The sequence below is a fragment of the Geotrypetes seraphini genome, chromosome 8, assembly GCF_902459505.1.
Source record: "Geotrypetes seraphini chromosome 8, aGeoSer1.1, whole genome shotgun sequence".
NCBI lineage: Eukaryota > Metazoa > Chordata > Amphibia > Gymnophiona > Dermophiidae > Geotrypetes > Geotrypetes seraphini.
This window is the reverse complement of record NC_047091.1, coordinates 21,632,350-21,646,033: the sequence shown is the minus strand read 5'-3', so window position 1 is coordinate 21,646,033 and position 13,684 is coordinate 21,632,350. Positions and strand designations below refer to the sequence as shown.

The following is a 13,684-nucleotide window of genomic DNA, read 5'->3' as shown; positions in this document are numbered from 1 at the left end:
AAAAGAACAGCGGCTGTGGCTCGGCTGGCTTAGCTGGCGAGCTGTGGGGACATTTTCCTTCGGGTATTTCTCCTCTGCATTTTCCAACAGCGTTTGGGTATGTTATTTGTTACTCCTGTTCGGAGTATTGTTTTCTTCCTGTTTTCCAGTTCTTGGTTCTGCTTGGCTATTCGGCAGACTGAGGGAAATAGAGAAGGGAGGATAGTATATACTGTCCCAAAGTTTTGTTTTCAGTCTCCACCTGCTGGTCATGATTAGATATATACCCATTCGTAAAGTTAACCTCTACTGGTCTGGAGAAGCTAAAAGAAAGTAAATTAGCAGGTAAGAACCTAATTTCTCCTTTTTCTTTCCTTGTAGCTGATTCTTCAACGCAGGTTTCTGTGTCCCCAAAACAGCAGAATGACGATGACCTAATGGCAGAAGCTGTAGCACTTTGTTCAGGCTCTTTTCCAACAGACAGGTAGAGCTAATTTCTTGTTCAGAATTGGTATGTTTAGCTGCAGAGGATATTTTATTTGGTAATGGTATTTTGGAATAGTTTTCTTAAAAGACATCTTCTACACTTCTCCATAACATACATATCTGATTTCCCAGGGAGCTCCAGTTTGGAAATTCCTCATTTTGAGAAAAATTATAAACTGAGAATCAGTTGTGTGTGGCAGCTGCTTACGGATATATATTGCATTCTAGGGAGGAGGAGGAAGAGCTTGGCGAGTTTCACCTTTTACCAGATGAGTTATCTGACAGTGAAGATGTGAGTACAGAAAAACTAAAATGGAATTAAAGGAGGGAAACGAATCCACAGGCCAGAGCAGCTAGGAATTACTACTGGTTTGGAGTCTACATTCATGCAATAGTCACTGATTGTGAAATGAAGCTAGTGGTGATGACCAGTCTTTGAATAATTGAAAATGATCTATGTTCTTTATTTCATTCAAGGCCAAAGTTTTCCCTATGAGAACATTCACTGTTACGCTGTGGTACATCTGAGAATAGCTGATGTCTTGTTCACTAACAGGAGGAAGGCAGTGAGGCAGAAGAGGATGGAGATGATACAGATGAAGAAAAGGAGGCTTTGGGAAGTGAAGATGAAGAGGAGGCATTGTTGAAACAAAGACAGGGCAGGAAAAGAAAATTGTAAGCAGCAATAACATACATTTAAGCCTGTACTATGTAATTACAATGTAAGGGAGTGGATCCTATGTAATCTGATATAAGTCCCCCAAACAGAAGACCAAATTGAAGAATAGAAAGTAGTTAGTCAAAAGGGATAAGTCTGGACATGATGAGCTTCATGGACACTTACATAAGGAAAAATCAAGTTAGAAAAATACAAATTACTACTTATCTTCAGTGTAATTCACCTTCAGTTCATTTCATATAGGCTGAATTTCAACCAGGTACCTATTGTGAAAAGCTCTATAAAGTTGTGCATATTCCCCAGAACCTTCAATCTGCTATAACCTAGAGGTGCTTATTAGAGAGTTGCGCGGGGACAGAAATCCCACCCATTCCCGTAAGGAATCCCACCCGTCCCCGTGAGGAATCCATCCCCACCCGTCCCTATAAACTTCAGAAATAGTTATTTCATTTAATTATGCTACTGAATTAAAGGCTCTGGTAGAAACCCATTTACAAATAAGCAAAGAGATTTTATTAATTTGGAAATATTAATTGGGAAGAATACATACTTTGTAAACGGGTTTCTACCAGAGCCTCTAATGTTTATAAATTTTTATCAACACAACTAATATACTACTTTATCCTGAAGCAAAAAAAAAAGAAATAGAATTTTTTTTCCTACCTTTGTTGCCTGGTTTCTGCTTTCCTCATGTTCTCATTCAATTTCTTTCATCCACTATCTCTCTCTTCTCTCTGCGTCTTCCATTTGCTCTGTTACTGTGCCTCTCTCTTTCTCCCTCCTTCCAAATTGGTCTGGCATCCATCTTCTTCCCTCCGCTCCCCCCATAGTCTGGCATCTCTGTCTTCTTCCCTGCCAGCGTCTTTGCCCCACTCTCTCTTCCCCATTTCCCTTCAGCGTCTTTGCCCCACTCTCTCTTCCCCATTTCCCTTCAGCGTCTTTGCCCCACTCTCTCTTCCCCATTTCCCTTCAGCGTCTTTGCCCCACTCTATCTTCCCCATTTCCCTTAAGCGTCTTCTCCCCATTCTCTCTTCCCCATTTCCTTTCAGCATCTTCTCCCCACTCTCTCTTCCCCATTTCCTTTCAGCATCTTCTCCCCACTCTCTCTTCCCCATTTCCTTTCAGTGTCCTTCACCCCCCATCTTCCCCATGTCCTGTCAGTGTCCTTCTCCTCCCTCTGTCTTCCCCATGTGCTTTCAGGGGACAGTTTCAAAATGAATGCCAGGAAGTTCTTCTTTACCCAACATGTGGTGGACACCTGGAATGCGCTTCCAGAGGACGTAATAGGGCAGAATACGATACTGGGGTTTAAGAAAGGATTGGACAATTTCCTGCTGGAAAAGGGGATAGAGGGGTATAGATAGAAGATTAATGCACAGGTCTTGAACCTGTTGGGCCCCCGTGTGAGCGGACTGTTGGGCACGATGGACCTCAGGTCTGACCCAGCGGAGGCATTGCTTATGTTCTCCCCCCTCTGTCTTCCCCATGTCCTTTCAGTGTCCTTCTCCCCCTCTGTCTTCCCCATGTGCTTTCAGTGTCCTTCTCCCCCCTCAGTTTTACCCATTTCCCTTAAGCGTCTTTTCCTCTCCACCTTTCCTCCCTTTCTCCCTCCCTGCCCCTTACCTTTATGGCACTTCCCCGCCCGACCGATAACAGAACAGGCACAGTCCGACAAACCTCCCTGCCCTGAATCCAGCTGCTGTAAGAAGGTAATTTAGATTCGCGGCTACAGGGCAGGGAGTTTTGTCGGACCGAGCCTGTTGTTGGTCGGTCGGGGGAAAGTACCACGAAGGTAAGGGGATCTGGCTGGCTCTGCACCCCCCCCTAAGGCTGCCACAGGGCAGACCGCCCCCTCCTGCCCCCCCCCTTGGTACGCCACTGCCTTGAATTTATCCTACCTGCCCTGCCGCAGCACACAGCCGACCGGAAGTCTTCCCGATGTCAGCGCTGATGTCGGAGGGAGGGAGGGCTTTGCTTAAGCCCTCCCTCCGACGTCAGCACTAACATCGAGGAAGACTTCCAGGTCGGCTGTGTGCTGCGGCGGGGCAGGTAGGGAAACGAAGACGTGCCTCGCGGCTCAAGTGTATCCAACCCTGCAGTAACCCTGCGATCCTAGGGGCGTCCCCACGGGATCCTCGCGACCCTAGGGGGCGTCCCCACAGGATCCCCGTCGTCCCCGTTCCCGTGCAGCTCTCTAGTGCTTATATGCACAGTTCTGAAGTATTATGGAGGAAGTTTCAAAATATAAATGATAGTTAAATCTGTAGGTAAGGAACACTGTATTTTACCTTTTCTGAGATGAAAGTACCTGCACAGATTTATGCAGGCTTTTTTCTATGGAATCCTTTATTCTGAGAAACATTCACCTTTCTTTTATTCTTTCCAACCTAACATAAGCTGAAAAGAATTATAGAAAAGAGGTTGACAATTTGGTTGTCTGGAGCAGTGGTGGAGTGAGGGTGAGTGGCACCCTCACCTTCTTCTCCGCCCCCCTTCCCCAGTACCTTTTTAATTTTCCAGGTGCGAGCAACAGCACATTTAATGCCCAGAAAGTAGGAGTATGGGTAATATGTCTGAATATTTTTCTGAGTTTAAAATCTCTCTCTTGTTGTGACATTCCCTTCCATCCTCTCCTCCATGAGTGAACCTGCCCTCCATGTCTATTGTAACTATCAGCAGAGACTGTAGGTAGAAAAGCTTAGGAGGGGATCTGCAGAAAATTTCTATGATGCATCTCATGGGGGCCAAAGATAAATGAACCCCTACCAAAAAATGCTACCATACATTTCTGTTGAAGAAACAGCTTCAGCAGCTATGGTATACTATATGATTGTACCTTTCAAACTGCCTCCCCCTGTCATCTCCTGTGTTGATTAGAGGAGATGATCGCACCAAAACCACACATGTGCATTTACATGCAGTGGGGTTGAAAAATGAATGAGTCATGTTCCATATGCTTTTCTCCCCGTATTTCTAACCAAAACTATGTGCATTGTTGCTTTCTCTGACCCAACCCTACTTCGAGCTCACCTTTTCTTACTATGAGTAAAAGGGAGTAACCTGCATGTACAAGCTGGTAATGTTTAAATTGTTTCTAAATGACTTTTTAAAATAGCCCTCTACCCACAATGAATTGCTCTAAAGCAGTTGTAAACTTAGATTCGTTACCTGCCTTTTCTTTCACTTATATGCTACTCCTGTGTTACTTAGTATTTTTTGTCTGTATAATTTAGCAACTTGCCCCCTATGCATTAAAGTATTGTGTTAATCTGAATGCTACAAATAAAAGGCCTGTTGCATGTACTAATGTGTTCTGACATTTGGTGGCAGAAAACTGCAAGACTTCCTGGAAGATGAGGCTGAGCTGTCTGGCAGCGATGAAGGAAGTGGAGATGAGTACGAAGGAGACGAAGACGACGAGTATGAGGAAGACGATATTGAGGAAGATCTTCCATCAGCTGAAGTGTTACAGGACCAGGTTAACAAAATACACAGGTTAGTTGCACTGAGGGTTTCTTGGTCCTGCAGATCTACTTTATTAAATGCTAAGAAGGTCATTTAAGAAGTATAGTGTGGAAATTCTGTGTGTGTGTTGTGGCATTTACACATTAGATTGAATACATTAATAAATGCTAATTTTGGAATGCCACTGTTTACATATTGCTGCAAGATGCCCAGCTTCAGTGTGTTTTGGGCATTTCAAAAATTATATATGTTTCCCATTTTTACAATGACAATTTTTTTTTTTTTTTAATTCTTTATTCATTTTTAAACTTTCATCAAATGTACAGAATTCATAATAAACACTATTAATTAGATCACTTGAACATCTTATCATTGTATCTTATAAATATAAATGCAACCCTCCCTCCACCCTCCCTCTAAGGGTTTCTATTACATGAAAAATAAAAATTGGAGGGGGCATGGCTTGGAAGCGCATGGCAATAGTCGGGTGAACGGTGAGCTCCGTCCCGATAGATCGTTTTAAAGATTATTTAAGTTACAAAAGTTAACTTTTCTTGTTGGATACGGGAGAATTAAGTATAAATACGGCGTCTGGAAAGAATAACAAAGCTGATTCAGCTTTTGTGATGCCGGCAAGTGCAAAAAGAGCCAAACCCGAGCCTCCGACCCCTTCGAAAAAACAGGCAGAGAAGGAAGTTGTTGAAACAGCTGAAATATTGAAGGAACTGAAAGCAATTAAAGAAATTGTTCTAGGAAACTCCAAGGATATTAAAGAGGTTAAGAAGGAAGTAAATATTCTTAACAGGAAAATGGAGTTGGTGGAGAATAAGATTGTTAATCTTAATGATAGAATGCTGGCAGTTGAAACAGATTTATTCAAATTCAAGCCGGTGCAAAAGAAAATGGATATACTTACACAAATGCTGGAGGATTGTAGTAATAGGGGAGAGAAGAAGTAATTTAAGATTACTTGGGATTCCGGAAGGGGCAGAAGAAAATAATGTTACTTCCTTTCTGGAGAATCTCCTCCCTAAAATCCTCCCTCTCAACTTTAAATATCCTATTGAAATCGAAAGAGCTCACAGAATACCAGTCAGGAGGAATGATACTCAAAGGGGGCCTCGTCCAATAATATTCAAGCTCTTAAGACATCAGCAAGTATTGGATATTATTCGGCTGGCTAAAGAAAATAAGAACTTAACGTTTCAGGACTCTCGCATACACTTTGTTCCAGATTTTGCTCCTGCCACTGCAGCAAAGAGGAAAAAATTTATTGATATGAGACCACAGCTCAGAAGTCTTGGAGCAAAATATGGGTTGATTTATCCAGCGACGATGAAAGTGACTTTCAAGAATAAAACAATGAATTTCAAGGAACCAGAAGAGTTGCAGGACTTTTTGCAAAAACAAGAGGAGCTTATGATTACTTAGAGACATGGTCTTTATTATTTATTTTTTAGATGCTCTGTGTTGCATTTTAATTTCTTTAAAAGATGCAGTTCAATGTATTATATATTTGGTACTTTTAATACAGTCATTAATACAGTTAATACAGTTTACTGGCTTTAGAATTGAAATGGTTCCATATTTGGAATCTTATCCTTTTATGGAGTTATGGAATCACTTACATGCTGTTTATTTTTGATGCTAATGTAGTTTTGATGAGTAAACTTATATGGTATTACTTATATAGTAATATGCTTTTATGTCAAAAGATTATTGGAATGGAAAAGGAAAAGAAGAGGAAAAAAGAGAACAGGAAAGGGGAAAAAATGATTTCTGTTATGAATCACTTTATTCTTAATATTGATTGGGGTTCTACATAAAAGTTTTGTTTGTTTTTTATTAAAGAAAATTCTTTTAAGGGGGTCGGTTTAGATATTAGGGATTTGAGGAAAAGGTTTAAATGTTAAAATATTTTTTGTGTAACTTATGATTATAGATTTTTTTTTTTTGTTTTTTTGAATGTTCTATGGGGGAATTCTTTTTACCTGATTATCTATGTGTGTTTTCAAGCTTACACATTTATTAAAGGGTGGGGGGGGGTGGGAATAGGGTGGAGGGATGGGAAGGGGAGGGTGAGTGGGATGATTAATGTTTCTTTAAGACATGAAGTTGGGAAAAGTGCAGAAATTGAAATGTTTATTGAAAATAGGATAAATGTAAAATTTGAATTTTTCTTTTATAATCTTATTTTCAGGGGGGGGGGAAGGGATGGGGGGATTTGATGAAGAAAATATATTTACTTAATGTGCTGAGGTCTGATCATCTTTATTATTATAGAAGTATTTGTCAAAATTTAATTATAAAATAGATGGATATAAAAATTTATTCTATTAATGTCAATGGTTTAAATCATCCTATTAAGAGAAAGAAAGTACTAACGTTCCTTAAAAAGCAAAATGCAGACATATATTTTATTATCCCAGGACAAGCAGGCAGGTATTCTCACTAGTGGGTGATGTCATCCGACAGAGCCCCGACACGGACATCTTGAAAGCATATCTTGCTTGAAGAAACTTAGAAGTTTCGAGATGCCCGCACCGCGCATGCGCCAGTGCCTTCCCGCCCGATGTACCGGGCGTGTCTCCTCAGTTCTTTTCTTTCCGCGGAGCTGAGAAGTTTGTACTTCATTCTGCGCTGACTGAAATTCAGTTTTTGCCTTCTAATTACCCGCGTTTCTGTTTATTTCTTTGATTTTATTTCAATTTTACTTTATTTTTCTAAAAAAAAAAAAAAAAAAAATTTTAAAATTATTTCTTCCGGAGGTTCGGCCGGGCCGGCCTCGTGGCTGCGGCCTAGCGGCTTCGACCTTGCAGCGTCGATTTTCCGGCCTATGTCCCGACCAATCACCGGTTTTAAAAAGTGCAGCAAGTGCCAGCGTGCGATTTCGCTGACGGACCCACACCGACGCTGCCTTCAGTGTCTTGGTCCGGAACACGTTCCGAAATCGTGCCGGCCTTGTTCCACGCTCACTGCGCGCTTGTTTAAGCGGCGCTGCTTGCTCTGGGAGTCGATGTTCAAGATGGACACTGCCAAGGACATCTCTGCTACTGCGGCTGTTGAGGTTTCGCCGGTCCGTTCGAAACCTGCATCGACGACTCCTGCATCGAGCATCGTGAAGCCCGCATCGTTCGCACCGGCTTCAGCATCGAGTTCAGCATCGGCGCCTGCTTCCGTCTCCTCGGTTCAGGTACCGCCTTCCACTGTCCCTCCTGTGGTCATCAAAGTGCCTAAAGCTAGCAAGCAGAAGCACTTGGCCTCGAAGGAACGCGAAGACCATACTGGAGGACCCCCTTTCGGTGCGGATCCCTCCATATCGGCTTCGCTTCGTTCCCTGCTAGAAGCTCAGTTTGTCGAGCTTATGCGCACTATGGGACCCCGGCTTATCGCCAACATTCACGGTGAGCTTCCGACCCCGGTTTCAGAGGGCGGTCCGCCCCCTCCCCCTCCTCCTCGTCGTTCGATCTCTCTACTCGACGAGGGGGATCGGCGGAGGGCGGCGGAATCCTCCAGGAGGGCTTCCCTTCCTGAGATGCCACCTTTGGAGCCCATCACACCTCCACGCCAACAGGGTGCTAGGGCGGCTCATGATAATCGTAGTCCTGGGCATACTGCATCGCAGGAGGAGTTCTTCCGCACTCCATACCAGACATGGGTGGCGCTGCGTGAATCCGCATCTCTGCCACCTCTACGATCCACTGCATCGAGCCCTATCCATTCCTTTGAGGCTTCAAAGGACCAATCGATGCATAGAAGATCTCGTTCTCCGTCCCGTCACCGGGAGGGGCATCGATCTCGGCACTCTTCTCGGCACTCCTCACGTCATTCGGAGGTGTCTCCGCAGAAGAAGATGCAGCGTTTGGGATACTCCTCGTCGGATTTGTCCCAGCCGGAGGGGCCAGAGTATGAGGAACCATCTACCCCCTATTCTCCCTGCCGATCTCAGCTCTCCCTGGACCCGGAGGCTTCCACGTCTTCTAGCCCGTCTCGTCGGCCGGCCTTGGCGGACCAACTGTCTTTCTCATCCTTTCTCCGACAGATGGCGGATGACTTGGATGTGACTTTGGACACTGGGTCCAAATATTCTAAAGAGTATTTGGACACCATGCATTTACCTCACCCTCCGGCGGAGACACTTCGGCTTCCTCTACACAAGCTGCTGGACCAGACTTTCATGCGCTGTTTTGAGACACCGTATTCCTTACCTGCAGTCCCCAGTAAACTGGATGCTCGATACCGCATCGTTCACCACAAGGGGTTTGAGGGAGCTCAACTTTCTCATCAATCCCTTCTGGTCGAGTCCTCTCTCAAACGTTCTCATCCCTCCCAAGTCTATGCTTCCGTGCCTCCGGGCAGAGAGGGGAGAACGATGGATAAGTTTGGTAGACGTATCTATCAGAACTCGATGATGGCGACTCGAGTACTCAACTACAACTTTTTCTTCTCTTCATACTTGGATTTTTTCTTGCCGGTGCTCCGCAAGTTCATTCCTTTCATCGATGCTCAGGCTCGTTTCCAGTTTGAAGAGGTGGTGGCAACCCTGTCCCAATTACGCCTTCAACTGATGCAATCCTCCTACGATGCCTTTGAGCTCTCGGCTCGAGCTGCGGCATGTTCGGTTGCCATGCGTCGCCTGGCATGGCTTCGAACCATCGATATGGATCCGAACCTCCAAGACAGACTTGCAAATGTACCTTGTGCAGGAGCGGATCTATTTGATGAGTCCATCGAAACTGTTACTAAAAAGCTGTCGGACCATGAAAAGTCTTTTCAGTCTATTCTACGTCCTAAACCGAAGCCTCAGCAGTCTCGTCCATCTAGACCGCCTCAAATTTACCAGCGGCGTTATCAACCAAGGCAGACTCCTCCTGCGAGACAGCCTGCGAAGAGACAGCCTCCGCAAAAGACTCAGCAGAAGCCTCAGATGCCGGCTGCACCCAAGGCTACTCAGCCTTTTTGACTCTCTTCCAGGGAGCATAACCGACGTTCTGTCTTCCCCTGTTTTTCCCATAGGGGGTCGTCTCCATCATTTTTGTCATCGATGGGAGTCAATCACCACAGACCTTTGGGTCCTTACCATCGTAAGAGAGGGATACTCTCTTCATTTCCAACGGGTCCCCCCGGACCACCCTCCAAGAGAGTATCCTTCCAACTTAACGCAGACCGCTCTTCTTCTCCAGGAAGCTCAGGCTTTGCTTCGGCTTCGGGCCGTCGAGCCGGTCCCGTTAGATCAGCAAAACCAAGGGTTTTACTCCCGGTATTTCCTAGTTCCGAAGAAGACGGGCGATCTGCGGCCCATTTTGGACCTTCGAGTCCTCAACAAGTTTTTGGTCAAGGAGCGGTTCCGTATGCTGACTCTTGCCTCTCTCTATCCCCTCCTCGAGCAGAACGATTGGTTATGCTCTCTGGACCTCAAGGAGGCCTACACTCACATCCCGATTCATCCGGCCTCCCGCAAGTTCCTCAGATTTCGGGTGGGACATCTACATCTGCAGTATCGAGTGCTTCCATTTGGCCTTTCCTCTTCACCCAGAGTCTTCACGAAGTGTCTGGTGGTGGTGGCCGCTGCACTCCGGAACATGGGTCTCCAGGTGTTTCCATACCTCGACGACTGGCTCATCAAGGCCCCGTCGGCCCCAGAGGTCATTTCGGCGACCTTGACTACAATTTGTTTCCTGCAGCACTTGGGCTTCGAGATCAACTTTCCCAAGTCACATCTTCAGCCCACCCAGACTCTCCCCTTCATCGGGGCGGTCCTGGATACCATTCAACTTCGAGCGTTCCTTCCTCCTCAGCGTATGGATGCTCTTCTTCTACTCTGCCAATCGGTGTCTTCTCGCCCGTCCATCTCAGCGAGACACATGATGGTCCTCTTGGGTCACATGGCATCCACAGTTCATGTGACGCCTTTTGCCAGACTACATCTCAGAATTCCTCAATGGACCTTGGCATCTCAGTGGACTCAGGTGTCCGACCCGTTGTCCCGCCACATTGTAGTCACTCCTGCTTTACGGCAGTCTCTTCTCTGGTGGATGACCTCTTCGAATCTATCCAGAGGTTTGCTGTTTCACTCTCCTCCCCACCAGAAAGTTCTCACGACCGATTCATCGAACTATGCATGGGGAGCTCATCTGGATGGTCTTCGCACTCAGGGGTTCTGGACCAGTGCGGAACGACTCCATCAAATCAATCTTCTGGAGCTCAGAGCCATCTTCAATGCTCTTCAGGCTTTCCAACATCTGCTTCACGACATGGTGGTCCTGATTCGCACCGACAATCAGGTCGCCATGTATTATGTAAACAAGCAAGGGGGCACGGGCTCGGCCTCCCTCTGCCAGGAAGCTCTTCGAGTCTGGGATTGGGCGATCCGCCACAACACCTTCCTCAGGGCTGTCTACATTCAGGGGAAGGACAATTTCTTGGCAGACAAATTGAGTCGTCTTCTCCAACCTCACGAATGGACGCTCAATTCCAAACCCCTTCATCAAATATTTGCACAGTGGGGGACACCTCAGATAGACCTCTTTGCAGCCCCCCACAACTTCAAGCTGCCTCAGTTTTGCTCCAGGATCTACACTCCTCTCCGCCTCGAGGCAGACGCTTTTCTGCTGGGTTGGGGGAATCGCTTCCTATATGCGTTTCCTCCTTTTCCTCTTATTCAGAAGACTCTGGTCAAGTTGAGATCAGACCATGCCACCATGATTCTAATTGCTCCTCGGTGGCCCAGACAACCTTGGTTCTCCCTTCTACTTCAACTCAGCAGCAGGGAGCCCATACTTCTTCCAGTGTTTCCTTCACTACTCACTCAACATCAAGGTTCACTTCTTCATCCCAATCTGCAGTCCCTCCACCTGACAGCTTGGTTCCTTTCAACATAACTCCTCACCAGTTTTCTCAAGCAGTGAGGGAGGTCTTGGAGGCTTCCAGGAAGCCTGCTACTCGACAATGCTACTCCCAAAAATGGACTAGATTCTCCTCCTGGTGTAATTCCAATGCCACGGAACCTCAGCGAGCTTCCCTTTCTTCTGTATTGGACTACCTTCTACACCTATCTCAGTCTGGTCTCAAGTCTACCTCCATACGAGTCCACCTGAGTGCTATTGCAGCTTTCCATCAGCCTCTACAGGGGAAACCTTTGTCTGCTCATCCTGTGGTTTCCAAATTTATGAAAGGGCTTTTCCATGTCAACCCTCCTATCAAACCTCCTCCTGTGGTTTGGGATCTCAATGTTGTCCTGTCTCAGCTCATGAAGCCTCCGTTTGAACCTCTCAACAAGGCTCCACTTAAGTATCTCACCTGGAAGGTGGTTTTTCTGGTGGCCCTCACGTCTGCTCGCCGCGTCAGTGAGCTTCAGGCCCTAGTGGCGGATCCACCGTTCACTGTATTCCATCATGACAAGGTGGTTCTTCGTACTCATCCGAAATTCCTGCCTAAAGTGGTCTCTGAATTTCACATCAACCAATCCATCGTGCTTCCAGTGTTCTTTCCAAAGCCTCATTCTCATCCTGGGGAAGCTGCTTTGCACACTCTGGACTGTAAACGTGCTTTAGCTTTCTACTTGGATCGCACAAAGCCTCACAGAACTGCTCCTCAACTTTTCGTCTCCTTTGATCCAAACAAGTTGGGACGACCTGTATCGAAGCGTACCATCTCTAACTGGATGGCGGCTTGTATCTCTTCCTGCTATGCCCAGGCTGGATTATCCCTTCCCTGTAAGGTCACAGCCCATAAGGTCAGAGCAATGGCAGCCTCTGTAGCCTTCCTCAGATCGACACCGATTGAGGAGATTTGTAAGGCTGCCACTTGGTCCTCGGTTCATACATTCACCTCTCATTATTGTCTGGACACTTTTTCCAGATGGGATGGACAGTTTGGCCAAACAGTGTTACAAAATTTATTCTCTTGAAATTGCCAACTTTCCCACCATCCCATTGGGGTTAGCTTGGAGGTCACCCACTAGTGAGAATACCTGCCTGCTTGTCCTGGGATAAAGCAATGTTACTTACCGTAACAGTTGTTATCCAGGGACAGCAGGCAGCTATTCTCACGTCCCACCCACCTCCCCTGGGTTGGCTTCTCAGGCTAGCTACCTGAACTGAGGAGACACGCCCGGTACATCGGGCGGGAAGGCACTGGCGCATGCGCGGTGCGGGCATCTCGAAACTTCTAAGTTTCTTCAAGCAAGACATGCTTTCAAGATGTCCGTGTCGGGGCTCTGTCGGATGACATCACCCACTAGTGAGAATAGCTGCCTGCTGTCCCTGGATAACAACTGTTACGGTAAGTAACATTGCTTTCGAGTCGCACCTTTCTGAGCATGAATCTAAAAAGTTATCTGGGGGTTGGATTTCTAAATGCTTCTTTGCACCTGCAATAGGGAAAAAAGCTGGGATTGCTGTCCTGATAAATAGGAAATGCACTGCTGATTTCAAATTAATAAACCATGATCCTTTAGGAAGATGGGTGCATATCAATATGGTTCTGGGAAATACAACCCTGGATTTATTAAATTTATATGCTCCTAATTCAAATCAAATGGAGTTTTTCAAACAAGTTCAACAATTACTGTTACCATTGGCTACTTCTAATTTAATAGTAGCAGGGGATTTCAATGCTGTAATGGATCCAATTTTGGATAAGAGACCAAGTAGAATTATGAAATCGTTAGGTTTAGATAATTTGGTTCAATCTTGTAATTTAGTTGATATATGGCGTATTCTTCATTTTAATGATCGGGAATTCTCTTTTTGTTCTCAGGTCCACAAATCTTTCTCACGAATTGATTATATATTCGTATCTAATAATATAGCGCAGCGAGTGATGAATGCAGTTATTGATCCCATTGTAATTTCTGATCATGCTGGTGTGTGGATTGATTTTCAGAATAATGATGTAGTACATTTCAAACCAATTTGGAGATTTGATAATGCTTTACTTGCGGATTCGAACTTTCTGGAAGATTTTAAATTAAAGATGAATTAATTTTTTCAAATAAATAATTCAGACAATATTAATGCTGAGATTTTGTGGGACGCATTTAAAGCAACAATAAGAGGAAATATTATTTCATAT

The 13,684-nt window shown here is 45.3% G+C and overlaps 1 protein-coding gene across 1 annotated transcript in view; it reads left to right on the top strand.

Moving 5' to 3' along the window:
• CLSPN (claspin) overlaps positions 1-13,684 on the top strand; it is a 191,399-nt gene that overhangs the window by 146,949 nt on the left and 30,766 nt on the right. Inside the window, exons 17-20 of the mRNA XM_033955851.1 lie at positions 361-463; positions 694-757; positions 1,022-1,140; positions 4,475-4,639. Coding sequence (XP_033811742.1) covers positions 361-463; positions 694-757; positions 1,022-1,140; positions 4,475-4,639 — 451 coding nt within the window. The remainder of the gene's footprint in view (positions 1-360; positions 464-693; positions 758-1,021; positions 1,141-4,474; positions 4,640-13,684) is intronic.